This window comes from Cynocephalus volans, chromosome 9, assembly GCF_027409185.1.
Source record: "Cynocephalus volans isolate mCynVol1 chromosome 9, mCynVol1.pri, whole genome shotgun sequence".
NCBI classification, from domain to species: Eukaryota; Metazoa; Chordata; class Mammalia; order Dermoptera; family Cynocephalidae; genus Cynocephalus; species Cynocephalus volans.
The window spans coordinates 150890638-150904251 of record NC_084468.1 but is presented as its reverse complement, the minus strand read 5'-3'; the positions used below and the strand labels follow the sequence as shown (position 1 = coordinate 150904251).

Genomic DNA, 13614 nt, shown 5'->3' with positions numbered 1-13614 from the left:
GGGAGCGAGACAAACAGTATTCAAATAGGACTTAAACCGTTGTAAAACTGTGAATGTTTTATTTAAAAAACGGTTTAATACTTATCACTACAAAAAAGAAAAAGAACAGCCCTCAACAGCTCGTGGCATACCTGTAACCCATTCACCACACACCATTTGTACTCAGAGAAGCGAGGTAGCCCAACGTCACACAGCTAGCAAGAAAATGAACAGGGGGTTAGGATCGCGGTCTGGCGGCGCCTCCGCCTCCACCCACAGTCACAACTCTGGAGGTGCAGCAGGGCTCGAGAGAGCTACTGCTTTCCCCATGCACCGAGTCCCTGGGCCAGGGACTGCCTTCCCACTTACCTCTCACCTGCAGCCACCTCCCATCCCCACCCAGCCACCTGTCCGCTTAGCGACTGCTGTGGCAGCCAAAGCAAATGCTAGCCAGCAGGACTGTGCCACCCACAAGCAGGATGGCAGGAACGGAGAGAGAAAGAGAGGCTGCCCTCTCTTAGACTGAAAGAGTAAAAGTTGGCTCCTCGGAAGACCAGTTACTGTGTGTCCTCACAACTTATCCTGATTCAAAAGACTATGTTTTAGTGCTGTGGTAAAATAAGATGTAACATTTTGAATGTAAATGTCACCATCAAATTTAACCTGTGCCACAGAGAAAAACCCATGTAATCATCTCGTGTGAGAGTGAGAGCCAGACTCTCCTAAGAAGCTTTAGTCAAGTTATGTTAAATAGTTACATTAAATGTACAACTGACATAAATTAAAGTGTATTGACTGTCCAGACTCAACACTGGAGAAGAATCTTAGAACCCTCCAACAGAAAAGGCTCATAACCACTCCCATTTTTTTTCTTGTTAATTCTAATTTTTAAAAATATTTTGACATGGTTTTAAAGTTCCCATTAAACCTTCAAAGATAGTCCTTTAAATCTTTATGTTGCGATTCATCCTCGTATAGGACTTGTCCTCAAGTGGAAAGCACAAGGCAAATCATTCCAACATGACGAAGTACCCCAATTTTTTTCAAAAAATGAAACACATTATCACGGAATCACAGAGCCCAAAAGGACCTTAGAAATCATCTAGCCAAATCCCCTTATTTTAGAAATAAATGAGAATTTAAGGCTCAGATAAGTGATTTGCTCAAGATCGTAAGAACTCGTCACTTCCAGACTTGAGGTTAGATTCAGATTTCCAGACTCATAGTTCAGGGCTCCATTCTTTTGCAAACCAGTGAGAAACGTCTGCATAGAAAGCATTAATCCAGAATACCCTCAAAACTGAGATAAGAGCAGTGAGCTATGTGGTGGTGATTGAATATTGTGCTTCATACCAAATAGAAGGTTCCGGAGCATGCCCTGAGCTCTGTGTCCTCCTGAGCACCATGTCTCTCTGCTGGGCCGGAGCACACAGACCCTTCCTGCTGCCCAACTGCATCGGGAAAAGGAGGCGAGTCCGGCTCCACCTTGATTGAAGTCAGCAGTTCTGGGACACTGGCATTTTCTCGGGGGGTGCTTGAAGAGGTCGGTGTGGTGATGTACGCTGAGAAGTCACTGCTGGAGGTCAAAGGTGGGGTGTCTTGAGCCAAGTTCTTCACAGGCAGAGCCACCAGACAGCCTAATGCACCTGCACTTACAGTCTGCACGTCCTCCACACTGAAGCTGCCCGGATGGAGGACTGTGGCTGCTGTCCCAAGGATAAGAGGGCTGTCCAGACTTGGAGGAATATCACTGTGGGCCACCAGGACCAGGGGCTCCATCGGCCCTAAGGAGCTACTATTAGCAGGGAGGGTCCCTCCAAGAGAGGAGCTCACAGAAGTGACATCGATAGTCAGGATTCCAGAGTTTAGAGCCTCATCTGACCCGCCTGCAGAACTAGTACCGTTAGCAGGGGTGTCAGCAAACAGCGCTGCTAGATCTATGTTAGAGAGCTCACTTTGGCCTGGGCTGCTGAGTTCACTGCTGGGCGTAAGAGAACCTGGAACTTCTAGCTGAGGTAAGAGATCTGAAAAAGGAAGGAACACTCGGGTTATTTTATGACCTTGGGAGACAAAGGAATTCTGCTTATGCTCAAGATGTTAGCAAGCAACCCCTCAGGGCAACATTTACTGTCCTATCCTGTACCTCGCTGCCCACCGTCACTAACTGGGACCTACATCGGCATATTGTTGGCGACCGACACCCGCGGAGGGGAGGCACACTTGACAACATGTCAGGCACTCTCCACACACCTCAAGTCATCGAGCTGACTGGCACTTCTCCAGAAAAGTGACTGCAGAGATTAAACAATGTTTTCCCTAAAGTCACATCTGCTGGTAAGGTAAGACTGGGATCCGTGTCTTTGAAAGCTCTTTCACCTACACCACAGTAGCTAGCCCTGAGAAGACTGTGCAAATTCCCCCAGTACACTGTCTTCTAAAGCCAATGATGAGCTAAACTTTGGCTCTGGGGATATTTCTGGCATCAGCTTGGTCGGCTCATATCTTGTCAAACTCTGTGCCCCACTACACAATGAGCCGCCACCCCTAAACTGACTCGAGCCATCTGGGGGTGACCAAGAATACAACTGGCCTGCCTGGCCTGGCTCTGGGCAGGAGCAAAGCCCCAGCTCTCAGCAGCTGCACAGAATTCAAATAGCAGGTACCCCGCCCCACACTCTGGAGACATGCCCCCTAGATGGAGCTTTCCTGATGGGCTTCCCTTCCCAGAGCCCCCCTCCCCCCCACTGCATTTCCAACTGCTCACCCCCCACCCCGCCCCCAGGCTATAGCCATGCTGAGGGTGGAGAGCCCACCTGACCCACCTGTGGGGCAGAACCTAACACAGCACAGGGCCCTTATGAGGCATTTAATAGTTATGCAGAAATAACTCCAAGAGATTCCTATTCATGCAGAGTCTTAATTTTTGGTCACAATGCTCTTTAAATATTTTATTATCTGTTATTCAATTAAGTGATTTAATAAGAATATCCTTGAGGGAATAATGAACATTAACATACTTCAAAATAATTCCAACGAATGTTCAAGTTGGGGGTTTATATACAAGTACACGCCAGTCATACCAAATTACACAACTCGAGCACGTGGAAAGATGGGAGCACAATGTGTTTGTGCAGAAGAGGATGTAAGGCCCATGTTACTCTTCCCCAAGAAAGCCCACTGCAGCTTCCTGACCACACCAGTGCCTGGCCTAGAGGGCAGAGGTTCTCTCGGGGCTCTCTGCATCTATTTCTCCAAACCAACTGACAGCTAACCCCAAACTCATACTTTCAAGCTATGAACACCCAGTCAGGGTGTCTATTATATTTTTGATACAAATCTATGACAGAAATCTACTCTAGACCAAAAATAAAAGTTCTGAGTTTAACTGTCATATTACTTCAACGTTTAAAAAAAAAAGTAGTGTAGTATCACTTCTTCAATAAATATCTCTCAGTATCAATGAAACATTTTGAAAGAAAATGGTAGTGATTCTTTGGAGAAATTAAAAATGGAAACCTGGGCCGGCCTGTGGCTCACTCGGGAGAGAGTGGTGCTGATAACACCAAGGCCACAGGTTCGGATCCCATATAGGGATGGCCGGTTCGCTCACTGGCTGAGCGTGGTGCTGACAACACCAAGCCAAGGGTTGCGATCCCCTTACCAGTCATCTTTAAAAAAAAAAAAAAAAAAAAATGGAAACCTATGTCACTTTTTCAAAACTTTCCAAAAATTCTCTTGCCTATCTTGAGGATTCAGTTCCCTATGAAAAGATTAATAATAATCTCAGTGCAAACAGAGATGCCGATTTATTCAAAAACTTCCTATTTAGCATTTTATTAAGTCCACAAACTTTTACTTCAGACCTGACACACACAAGGGCCAGATATTAAAAAGTTGCTAAACAAACATAAGTTGGTACAGAGTCTAACACAATAGTTACCAACGCAATGCCAGGAGGCAAACGGGCCCCAGGTCAAGTCCTGGCTCCAGCACTTCCTGTCTGTTATGACCTCGGCAGGCCCTTCTTTCCACCTCGATTTCATCAATGACAAAGCAGTGACAAAGCACGCCTAGGACCAGTGTGCAGGTCCTGAAACAATACATTAAGGGACTGGCCTAATCCCACAGTAATCAGACATTCTAGGCAAGGACTGCAATACCTGGTTATCTGCCTGTGACACAAATAAATCAATGTCACATCATACATACGACCCTGGGATACACAGGGCACTACAGAAACACCTTGGATGGTCTCACATGCAACTGGAGTTTAAGGAAAGCTCATCTGGGATCCGCCATATTTGGAAAGGGGAAGTGCACTGCGAGAGGGACTGACGGGAACCAAGGAGACAGGCCTGAGTAACACCAGCTCAGAGCTGGTGAGAGGGAAACCTGGTCACTGAGGGCCTCTGAGAGCAAAGGTCACACCCTCCAACATGAATCAGGTAGACCCGTACTCTCCCCATCCTCTAGACACTTTGCATCTAGAGGAAGGGCAGTTTCTTGAAATACAAAGCTGAATAATACTGCTGTGCACCGTGAAAGGACAATGTGTCCTGGACCCAACGGAGGGACTGAGGGACCTCTTCTAAATAGGATCAGAGGAAACCACAGGAAGGACACAATCTTCTCTGGGCCCTGACCACTCATCGAGCTCTGCACTAGGCACTCGAGACACTTGGCGAGAACTACTCTAACTGCCTTCCCTGTTTTAAAGATGAGGAAAATGGGGCTTAAAGGCCTGTCCCCTGCCCAGGATCGCACCTGGGAACAGGCTGCGCCCCAAGGCCAGTACTACCTGCCACACAGGTCATGGAGAAGAGGGCCTGTTAGTAACACCCATGGCCTCCAGGGACTCCGCACAGCAGAAGCAACTCTGCACTACCTGTTCCTGCCAGGAACAGCAACTCCACCATGCCCTAGAGAGCCATCACTGCCACCCAGACACCCTCGACGTCCTGCCCGCGGGACTGTGGACAAGGCCTAAAGAGGCAGGTTGCTAAGTCCCATGCCACAAAGGCGACAAATGCCCAGGCACCTGCATGCTCAGAATCCTCCTAGTCAGGTGTCCCTGGACTACTGTCGCGGCTCCTCTCTCATCCCTCCTTCCTCTCCAGCCCCCACTTCCCCAGCCATTCCTGAAACACGTCCTGCCTCCTAGAGGAAACAGAGTCCTCAGCAGTAAGAAATCAACTCTGCAGCAGGAGGGAGAAGAGGACAAAGACTTCAGTGCTCAGAGAGAGCACCACGCCCTGGAAGGAGAGGAGCTAAAGAAGGTGGGAATGCTGGGGGCAGGCTCGGAATTCAGGACAGAGGTCCCACGCTAGGAAAAGCTGACCGAGTGGAAGCCCTTCAAAGACAGACAAGGAGGGACTGAGGGCAGAGACAGTGCAAAGGAGGCCACACGGGGGCAGCCGCGCTCTCTGGGCTGTGACCCCGCTGTGCTAGCCAAGCTCCAAGGGAGCCAGAGGAGCAGCACTCTGGGCTCCTCCCACATCAGGCACACACATCCCTGTAGCTCCCCAAGAGGGACCCAGCGCACAGACCTTGACGCTGGCTGTGCTGTCTGACCACATGCGCCTTCATGCTGTGCTTGGAGGTGAAGAGTCGGTTGCAGCTGGAGATGGGGCAACGGCTTTTCGGAGCACCCACGTCCTGCAGGTGTTTCTTAGAGTGAATGTACAGACTGCTACGCGCAGAGAATCTAGCACAGCACCCTGAAACAAAAAGAGTATCAAGCGTTAAGCCTGAGGATTACCAAGGATCCAGAACAAACGGCACTTCCTCATTAGGTCAGAACCATGAGACCTAAATGTCCATGTACGGGCCACTGGCGAAGCACACAAACCAAACATCCCCGGGAGCAGCATCACCAGGAATTAACATCAAAAGCAAACTCTGATCTTACAAGGCAAGAGATACAGTAGAACCACAAGGAGGCAAGAAGGCCTGCCTCAGCCACATCAGAGACATGTGGCCCTGGACAGGCCAGCTCTGTGCCTCTCTCTTCAGCCACTACATAAGGTTATTGGAAAGACTAAGTCAAATTAGGTATTAAACAACTCCTTGAACCCCAGTAGCAAAAAATTCATACTACCCATCTCTATTAAGCTATTGCTATGAAAACAACTGTCTCAACAGATCTCCAAAGCCAACGCCTCTCACTTCAGCACTGGGGAGCTGATGCCCAGAGATATCAAGCAGCCTCGTTAGGCCAGGCCACAAGCAGAGCCGCAGACGGCACTTCTTCGCTCACACCTCAGATCCCCATGAGAGGGACAACAGAAGGAAACAAGACAAGCTCAGGTTGATGGTCATCGTCCCTTCATGCCTGACTTCCCACTATGGTGGAGCGCTGCCCCAAACACAAGCAGACAGGGAAAGCGAGGTTCTGGGATGCTGCAAGCTTGTGATCTGGTAGGGACACATAACAATCAGTGTTGGAACAAAAGGCAGAATTAAATCATGCTGAAACAAGGAGGCACTCTAGAAGCAGAGGAAACAGCACACCTGAGAAAAGAGAAAAAGGTCTGGTGAGGCAGGGAGCGTCTAAGGTGAAGGGGCCCTGCCGTGTGGCAGGGCTACCCCGTGGCAAAGCAGAGGGCATTCTAGTTGAGGGGACGGCCAAGCTCGGCATGGAGGGCTAGGAAAGGCAGCAGACCAGGGTTCCAGCCTGGGGGTGGACGTTGAGGGACTGGACCCCACCTTGAGCTCGGCTGCTGGCTGGTTGTGTGGCTCCAGACATGTTTTTACCCTTTGCACATCTCCTTTTCCTTCCCTGTAAGAGGGGAAGACACCTACCTTGAAGGGTGTCGTGAGATGCAAATAAGGCAGTGCCTCTGACAGAGCACCTGCCCAGCTACATGGCATGCAGGGCACACCCTTGGGACAGGGGCCCAATAGCCAGAGCCCAAGGCCTGGAAGGGGGATGTTTTAGGAAAAGAGGCTAAAAAGACAGGATATGGCCAGATGAATGAGGACCTTGGCTGCCTCCAAGTGTAGTTTTGAACTTAATTTCATTTTCAAATAAAGCTTCAAACTTGCTTCCAGGTCAGGCTCATGAAAGAACTTCTGGGAACACAACAGAGGGTCAGGAGCTCCAGCCTCACCCATGCAGCGCTATTTGCTGTGCGTCCTCTGCTCTCTAGGGTGCACAGGTGCCTGGACCCCCTCTTCCAGGTGGGTGTCCTCAGTGAGGTTTCTAGAGACAGAGGCTCTGGACACACCTTTTATCAAACTGCTCTCCCAGTGGTAAGGGCTACCCACAACGGGACACTAGCCACACTCCTGCCAGCAGTGATCTTCCATTTTTAAAAATATTTGCTAATTAGGCAACAAAATACATTTCATTTTAGTCTGTGTCTCCACTGATGACCAGGAGTGTGCCCACTTCTCCATGCATGTTAACTGCTGGCATGTCCTAATGGCACCACTATCTATCTACTGAGATTGGTGTCATTCACAAAGCAAAGCCCCACCCAGAGGAGGGGCACAAACAGCCCACCTCTGACAAATTTGCCCCAAACCCGCACTCAAGAGCACAGCTAGGCACGTATGTGGATGACTACACAAACACCTGCCAGCCTGTATTCTGTGTGAAAGGCTTCCACATACAAGGGACATGGACACCACCACGTGTACCCTTGAGAGCCTCCCATCACCTACCCACTGACCTTGGCCCCACTCAGACTGACCCGCCGGCAACCCAGCATCGTCCACCCTCACACAATCACTGCCTGCACCCCGCCCTTACCTCCTCCTGTTACTGTGGAAAAGGTGGCCTGGTTTGTTTTCCTACTTTTTATTATAGAACATTTCAAACATCTACCACAGCAAAGAAAATGGTGCAATCAGCCCCCATCACCCAGACTCAAGAGGTGTCAACTCTCAGTCAAACTGAAAAGGGGCTGATCCCGACTCTATCTCCACGCTCCACAGGACGGGCGCTCTCAACCACCCACTGCTGAGTGCCAACCTCTCCTTCTAGACTCAACACCGAGACGTGCTCCAAGTTCCTCGACAGCTCTGAAAAAATAAACGACCCCCCACGCAGCCAGCTCCCACCTTCTCCTCTTCCCCTCAATCACCTCAACATAAAGTGTCAACACAAAGCATCCCCTGCCTCCCCTCAGGCCACCTCTCGGGACTGGTGCAGAGCCCTTCCCGAGTTACCCCCCTAGAGCCTCTCCAGCAACACAGAGGATCTGGTGGGTGACACCCAAGGCACATGCCCAATCCTGGCCCTGTGCTCCTGCTGGCCCTCCCAGGACTCCTGGACCCACATCTCCACCTCAATCTGTGGCAGTCCCAGGGCTCTGCCCCAGGCCTTTTAAAAACCAACAGCAGTTGCTACAATAGTAACTGACAAGCACTGGTGTTTTCAAGGTGCTTTACACTTACTAACTGGTTGAGTCTCACAGCAACCCTGTGACGTTTCATCCACTTTACAGGTGAGGAAGAGGCACAGAGAGCTTAAGATGCTTGTGTACGCACCCACAGCTACGGAAGTGGCAGACTTGGGACTCTAGTCCAGCAGTGTGCCTCTGGAATTCACGCTTCCAACCACTATGCTGATCTACACCGCTCCTTGAGAACTGGCCCCTCTCGGGCACTGCCTGCTGCTCTCCCAGCTCCAGCAGCACATTTCCAGCCATCTGAGCACCTCAACTTGCATGGCTGAAGGTACCTAAAATGCAACACTTCCACACCAGCCCTCCTGCGTCCCCACCTCAGCTGAGATACTGACCTCAACTACTGCCTCTCCTTCAACCCCATCTGGATGCAAACCGTCACCACGTACTGTCACTTCTGACTCCAATCTCTGTTGTGGAGATGTTTCTCTCCCTTCCTGCCGCCAACCCCCAGTCCAGGCACACCCTGCCTCCCCAGATGACTGCAGTATCTCCCTACAAGCCTACCTATTTTCAATCTCGAAGCCAGAGTGAGCCGCAGCTCACACGCGATCACATCACTGGCCCATCTCAAGCACTCGGCTTGCTCTCACCCTGGTCCTTCTGCTTCCAACACCCACACCCACACCCACGTGTGTCTGGCTAGCTCTTCCTCCTTCTTCAGCTGACTGGGAGGCTGCTCCCACCCCCTGAGAGCAGTCCGGGCAAACACTTGTGCCCCTGAACCACCCCACATGTCACTGCTCACCTGTCTGTGCCCCACTTGAATCTCTGCTGGAAGGAGAAACTGTGTCTTGGTTATACCTCTTGTACTATGTTCATTGTGCTCCAAGAACTAGTCCCAGCTTTAAATGGGTCTCTATTTTTCCCTTTTCCAGATAAGGAAACCAAGGCACAGAGAAGCGGCCTGCCTGAGGTCAGCAAGTGAGGGAATGGTGGAGGCAGAACTGGGATTCGCAACCATCTGACACACCCTGACTCCCAGCGCACCTGCAGTACTGGAGTGGGCCAGCACGGAGGAGCCACACAACAGATTTTTGGCAAATGAACTATGCCTTCAGCTTTTTATAGAAAAAAACTCTCTAATACCCTTTTCAAAAAGTCATCCTAGCTTTACTGCCGTCCAATCACAACATGAGCAGCTACGTATCATTTGCAGAGTCTGAACTATGTGCCAGATGCATAAACAGAAATTTCTTACAGGGCATTTCACCTAATGCTCACAATCACCAAATTAAACAGGTAACTTAATTAGAGCCACAGATCCGGTGAGTGGCAGGGCCAGGAGTCAAACCACTTCTGATTCTCACATCCATGCTCTTTCTAATACACTGCTCACAAGACAGCACAAGTAACTCAATGAGCCAAGTAAAGATAATGCTGTGACTTATACCTTATCCTTAAGCAACTAAAACTTACCTTTACACAACTTACTTACAACGAATATTGGCATGGTACTTAGTTTACAGCTCAAAGCAACGTTTTAAAAGTTACCTCCTAGTTGGTGAGAATGTGCTGTTGATAACACCAAAGTCCAGTTTCAATCCCATGTTGGCTAGCTGCCAAATAAATAAATAAATAAATAAAAATAAAACTTACCTTCCACGGGACATTCGAAGGGCTTGGTCCCTAGGTGGGTTATGCTGTGGCCTTTCAGATGCTCTGCTCTCGTGAATGACTTCCCACAGCCTTCCACAGGGCAGGTAAACCTCCGGTCATCATCGTGTTTCCTGCCAGAACAGAAAAGCAAAGGAGCAATAATTACACAAGTCACAGGCCTCAGAGGTGATTCCTTGTTTAAAATTATGCAAAATATAACAACTTACAAACTCTTTGCATTTAAAAAAAATGATCAGTCCATTCCAGAAAGTCTTAATTCTGTCTTTAGTCCATGTGAGATTTGCAATTTAGCTACCCCCAAATTAGAAATTTCTACTTTTTAATGACTAAGCTGACCCAAGAGTCAGGCGCAGAACAATTAGTGCTACTTCAATGTATGAACAGCTAAGTCCCAAATGTATCAATGAAGCTGTTTCTGTTGTTTAGAAAACTCGTGATCAACAGGATTTCCAAGCTACTGAGGGCCATGAGAAGTGTGAACGGAACACTGGCTGTGAGGCTAAGAGAACCCCTCAAGCCAACTCATACAGATTGTGTCTGTCCTAAGTGACTTTTTATATTAACACCCCTCATACCCCCCCTGTGCAAGTTTAGACAAACTACCCAACATCTCGGAGCCTCACTGTAAAGCAGAGAGAACATCGATGTGGGAGCTGTCATGAAGAGGGAATAAGACACGTGGAGGGTGCTGAGCATACCCTGGACACAGGCACCAAGGCTGTCAGCACCATGAAGTGTGTAATGACACAAGGAAAGCTCAATCTACAATGTAAAGTTTAAAAAACTGAAATCATACATAAAGTATGCCATCTGGGGGGGCAGGCAGCTGGCTAGTATGGGGATCTGAACCCTTGACCTCAATGTTATCATACAGCGCTCTATGAACTGTGCTCAGTGGCCAATCCAAGTATGCCAATTAAGTGTAAAAAAGTATACATTATAAAAACTGCCTTTAGGTAATGAGATTCTAAGCAATTTTCTTCTTACAGTTTCCTTTTAAAAAAATCTACAGATATTTCATCGATAGGTTTCTGCAACTGACAAACCATTCATTTTCAAAGCTGATAACACATACCCAAACGTAAGGATTACCTTTTGTGCCTTAGAAGTTTGGACATGCTGGTGAAGGTCCAGCCACAACTGTCAGAGTCACAAATAAACGGTCTTTCACCTTATAGAAGAGAAAAATTACATGGCCTAATTATAAATGCAATAGCTACTACAGACACATCTTGGGTCCAAACGATGTTGCACTCTCTAGCTCACTACCTGTATGACTTCTCAGGTGAATTTTCAGTCGGCAGGCTTTATCATATTGCTTGCTGCATCCAGGAAAGGAGCAAGAAAAGAGCTCTTGCTCCCTGAAGTGGGCTCGGTTATGGGAAAACAGGGCACTCACTGTGATGAATGTCTTCTCACAGCCTGCAAGAAGAAAACACAACCCTGCTCATGGTGTGACAAAAATCACACAACACAACTAATGTTAGTCACAACCTCAGACCAGTTCACACTGAAGCAGACAAGGAAACAAATGACTCAGAAACACTCTCTAAAAAGTCACGACCACTAATGTCCGGCTTTGTCATAGCTACCATAGCGGTGACAGATAGCAGCCAATAGGCATCAGGCCACCTGTTGCAATGTGACTTGGAGATGGAGCAACTAATCAAGAGAAAATCCTCCAATCACAGGCTCTGCTCGCTGGTTCTGCAGCACTGATCTCGCGTGCATTCAGTGTGTCTTCCGTGAACTCAGATGGCAACGCTGCTCATGTGACCCAAGAAAAACTCATAACAAAAACAATATACTAGGGAACGAGATTGTGTCTGGCAGGGTTGAACTCTGCAGAGTTACACACCATCCTAGCAGCTCAGACTTTCACCCCTGGGGTTACACTGCATCCTCCACGCTTACGAATTCCCCCACCTCCTCTATAGTTGCCAGCCCCACTGCGTTGTCTGGCCACTTTTTCCTTCTACCACTCCTCACGCTCCCTGCCGTGTCGTCTTCACCCACATGGCTTTCCCCTTCACCTCCATGCTCAACTCCCAGCCAAGCTACCAGCCAAAGCAGCCTGCACCGCAGCAATTCCCAAACCTTCCACATAATGACTTCTCCTTTGACAAAAATATTCAGTGCTCAAACAGTGTGGACAATGTGCGGGTGCAAGAAGTGTGACCAGATCTCTTTGCTGCAGCTCTTCTGCTGAGGCTTTAACATGCTGTCACCGTTCTGTGAGCCACCACGCAGCTCATATGCTGCACAGCACTGCACACAAGGGTCAACCCGAGGAGCCCCACTTTTCCCCAGGAGCGTTTAGCTAAGAAACGCTGATCTTCCTGAACACCCTAAAGTCATCCTCTTTGGCCTCAACTTGGTCTCCATCCCCACCCCTTTGGGGGCTGGTGTATTCACACTTGGTCAGGTAAGTCTGAACACTGACTCTGTCTTAGTAAGAAACCCTCTCCCCCAAATCGATAATCATGCTCTTTGATTCTACCTCTGCGATCTGTCTCACCTGGAGCCCCCTCACCACTCCTGACACCGACCTGACTCGACCCGACGCAAAGCCCTCAAGATGCACTACCCCCGCATGAAAGGAAGCGCCCCAGGGCGGCAGATACTGCCTCCACGACGCGACGCGGAAGGTTGCCTCTCACTACGCGCGCAGGCTCGCGGTCGAACCCGCCACGCCGTCACCGGGGAACACGGACGCGACCCGCCGGGGTCCGCCCGGACCGCCCCGCGCGCTCACCGGGGAAGTCGCACTTGTAGGGACGCTCGGGCTCGAAGTGGCTGCGCTGGTGCGAGCTGAGGCGGGCGTGCGTGGGGAAGCGCTCGGCGCACACCTCGCACTTGAACAGGCTCTCCTGCTCGTGGCCCCGCATGTGTGCCTTGAGGTTGTACACGGTAGTGAACTTCTTGCCGCAGCCGTCCGCCGGGCAGCCGAAGGGCCGCAGCTTGTCATGCGACCGCAAGTGCCGCTTGAGCTTGTAGGAGGTGGCGAAGGCCCAGCCGCAGCCGTCCAGAGGGCACTGGAAGGGCCGCCGGGCCCGGAGGCCGCCGTGCGTCAGCAGGTGCACCCGGAGTTGGTGCTTCCTAGAGAAGGCCAGCGCGCACTGCGGCTCGGGGCAGCGGTAGCCCGGCGGCGCGCGGCGGGGAGCGGCGGGGCTCGCGGGCTCGGGGCCGTGCGCGGGCGGGGCCTGGCTGCCGCCCGCGAGCGCCGCGCCCGGGCCGGGGCCCTGCTGCGGGCGGCCCGCGGGGCCGGGGCCGGGCTCGGCCTCCCGCCGCCCGGGGCCCTCGGCCGCGGCGCCACGCGCCACTTCCAGCAGCACCACGAAGGAGTCGCCGCCGTCCGCAGGGGGCGGCGGGCTCGGCCGGGGGGCCTCCCCGCGCCGCGGGCCGGGCCCGCCGTCCCCGGGGCCCCGCCGCAGCAGCAGGCGGCGGCGTTCCGGGTCCGGGCCAAGCGTCGACCCCGGGCCCCTGCGCAGCCGGCCGGGCCCGCCGCCGCCGCCATGTTGGCCGCGCGCGGCCGGGGCAGCGAGCGGCGCCAGCAGGTCCATCTTGGGCCCAGCAGCCCTGTCGCAGCCACTGTCTCAGAGCG

The 13614-nt window shown here is 51.1% G+C and overlaps 1 protein-coding gene across 1 annotated transcript in view; it reads right to left on the bottom strand.

Moving 5' to 3' along the window:
- The window catches only part of ZXDC (ZXD family zinc finger C), a 36479-nt gene extending 22891 nt beyond the window's left edge, over window positions 1-13588 (bottom strand). Inside the window, exons 1-6 of the mRNA XM_063108384.1 lie at window positions 12766-13588; window positions 11280-11432; window positions 11103-11181; window positions 9990-10120; window positions 5526-5696; window positions 1333-2003 (exon numbers count right to left, since the gene is read on the bottom strand). Coding sequence (XP_062964454.1) covers window positions 1333-2003; window positions 5526-5696; window positions 9990-10120; window positions 11103-11181; window positions 11280-11432; window positions 12766-13573 — 2013 coding nt within the window. The 5' untranslated portion in view covers window positions 13574-13588. The remainder of the gene's footprint in view (window positions 1-1332; window positions 2004-5525; window positions 5697-9989; window positions 10121-11102; window positions 11182-11279; window positions 11433-12765) is intronic.
- Window positions 13589-13614: the final 26 nt, after the last annotated feature.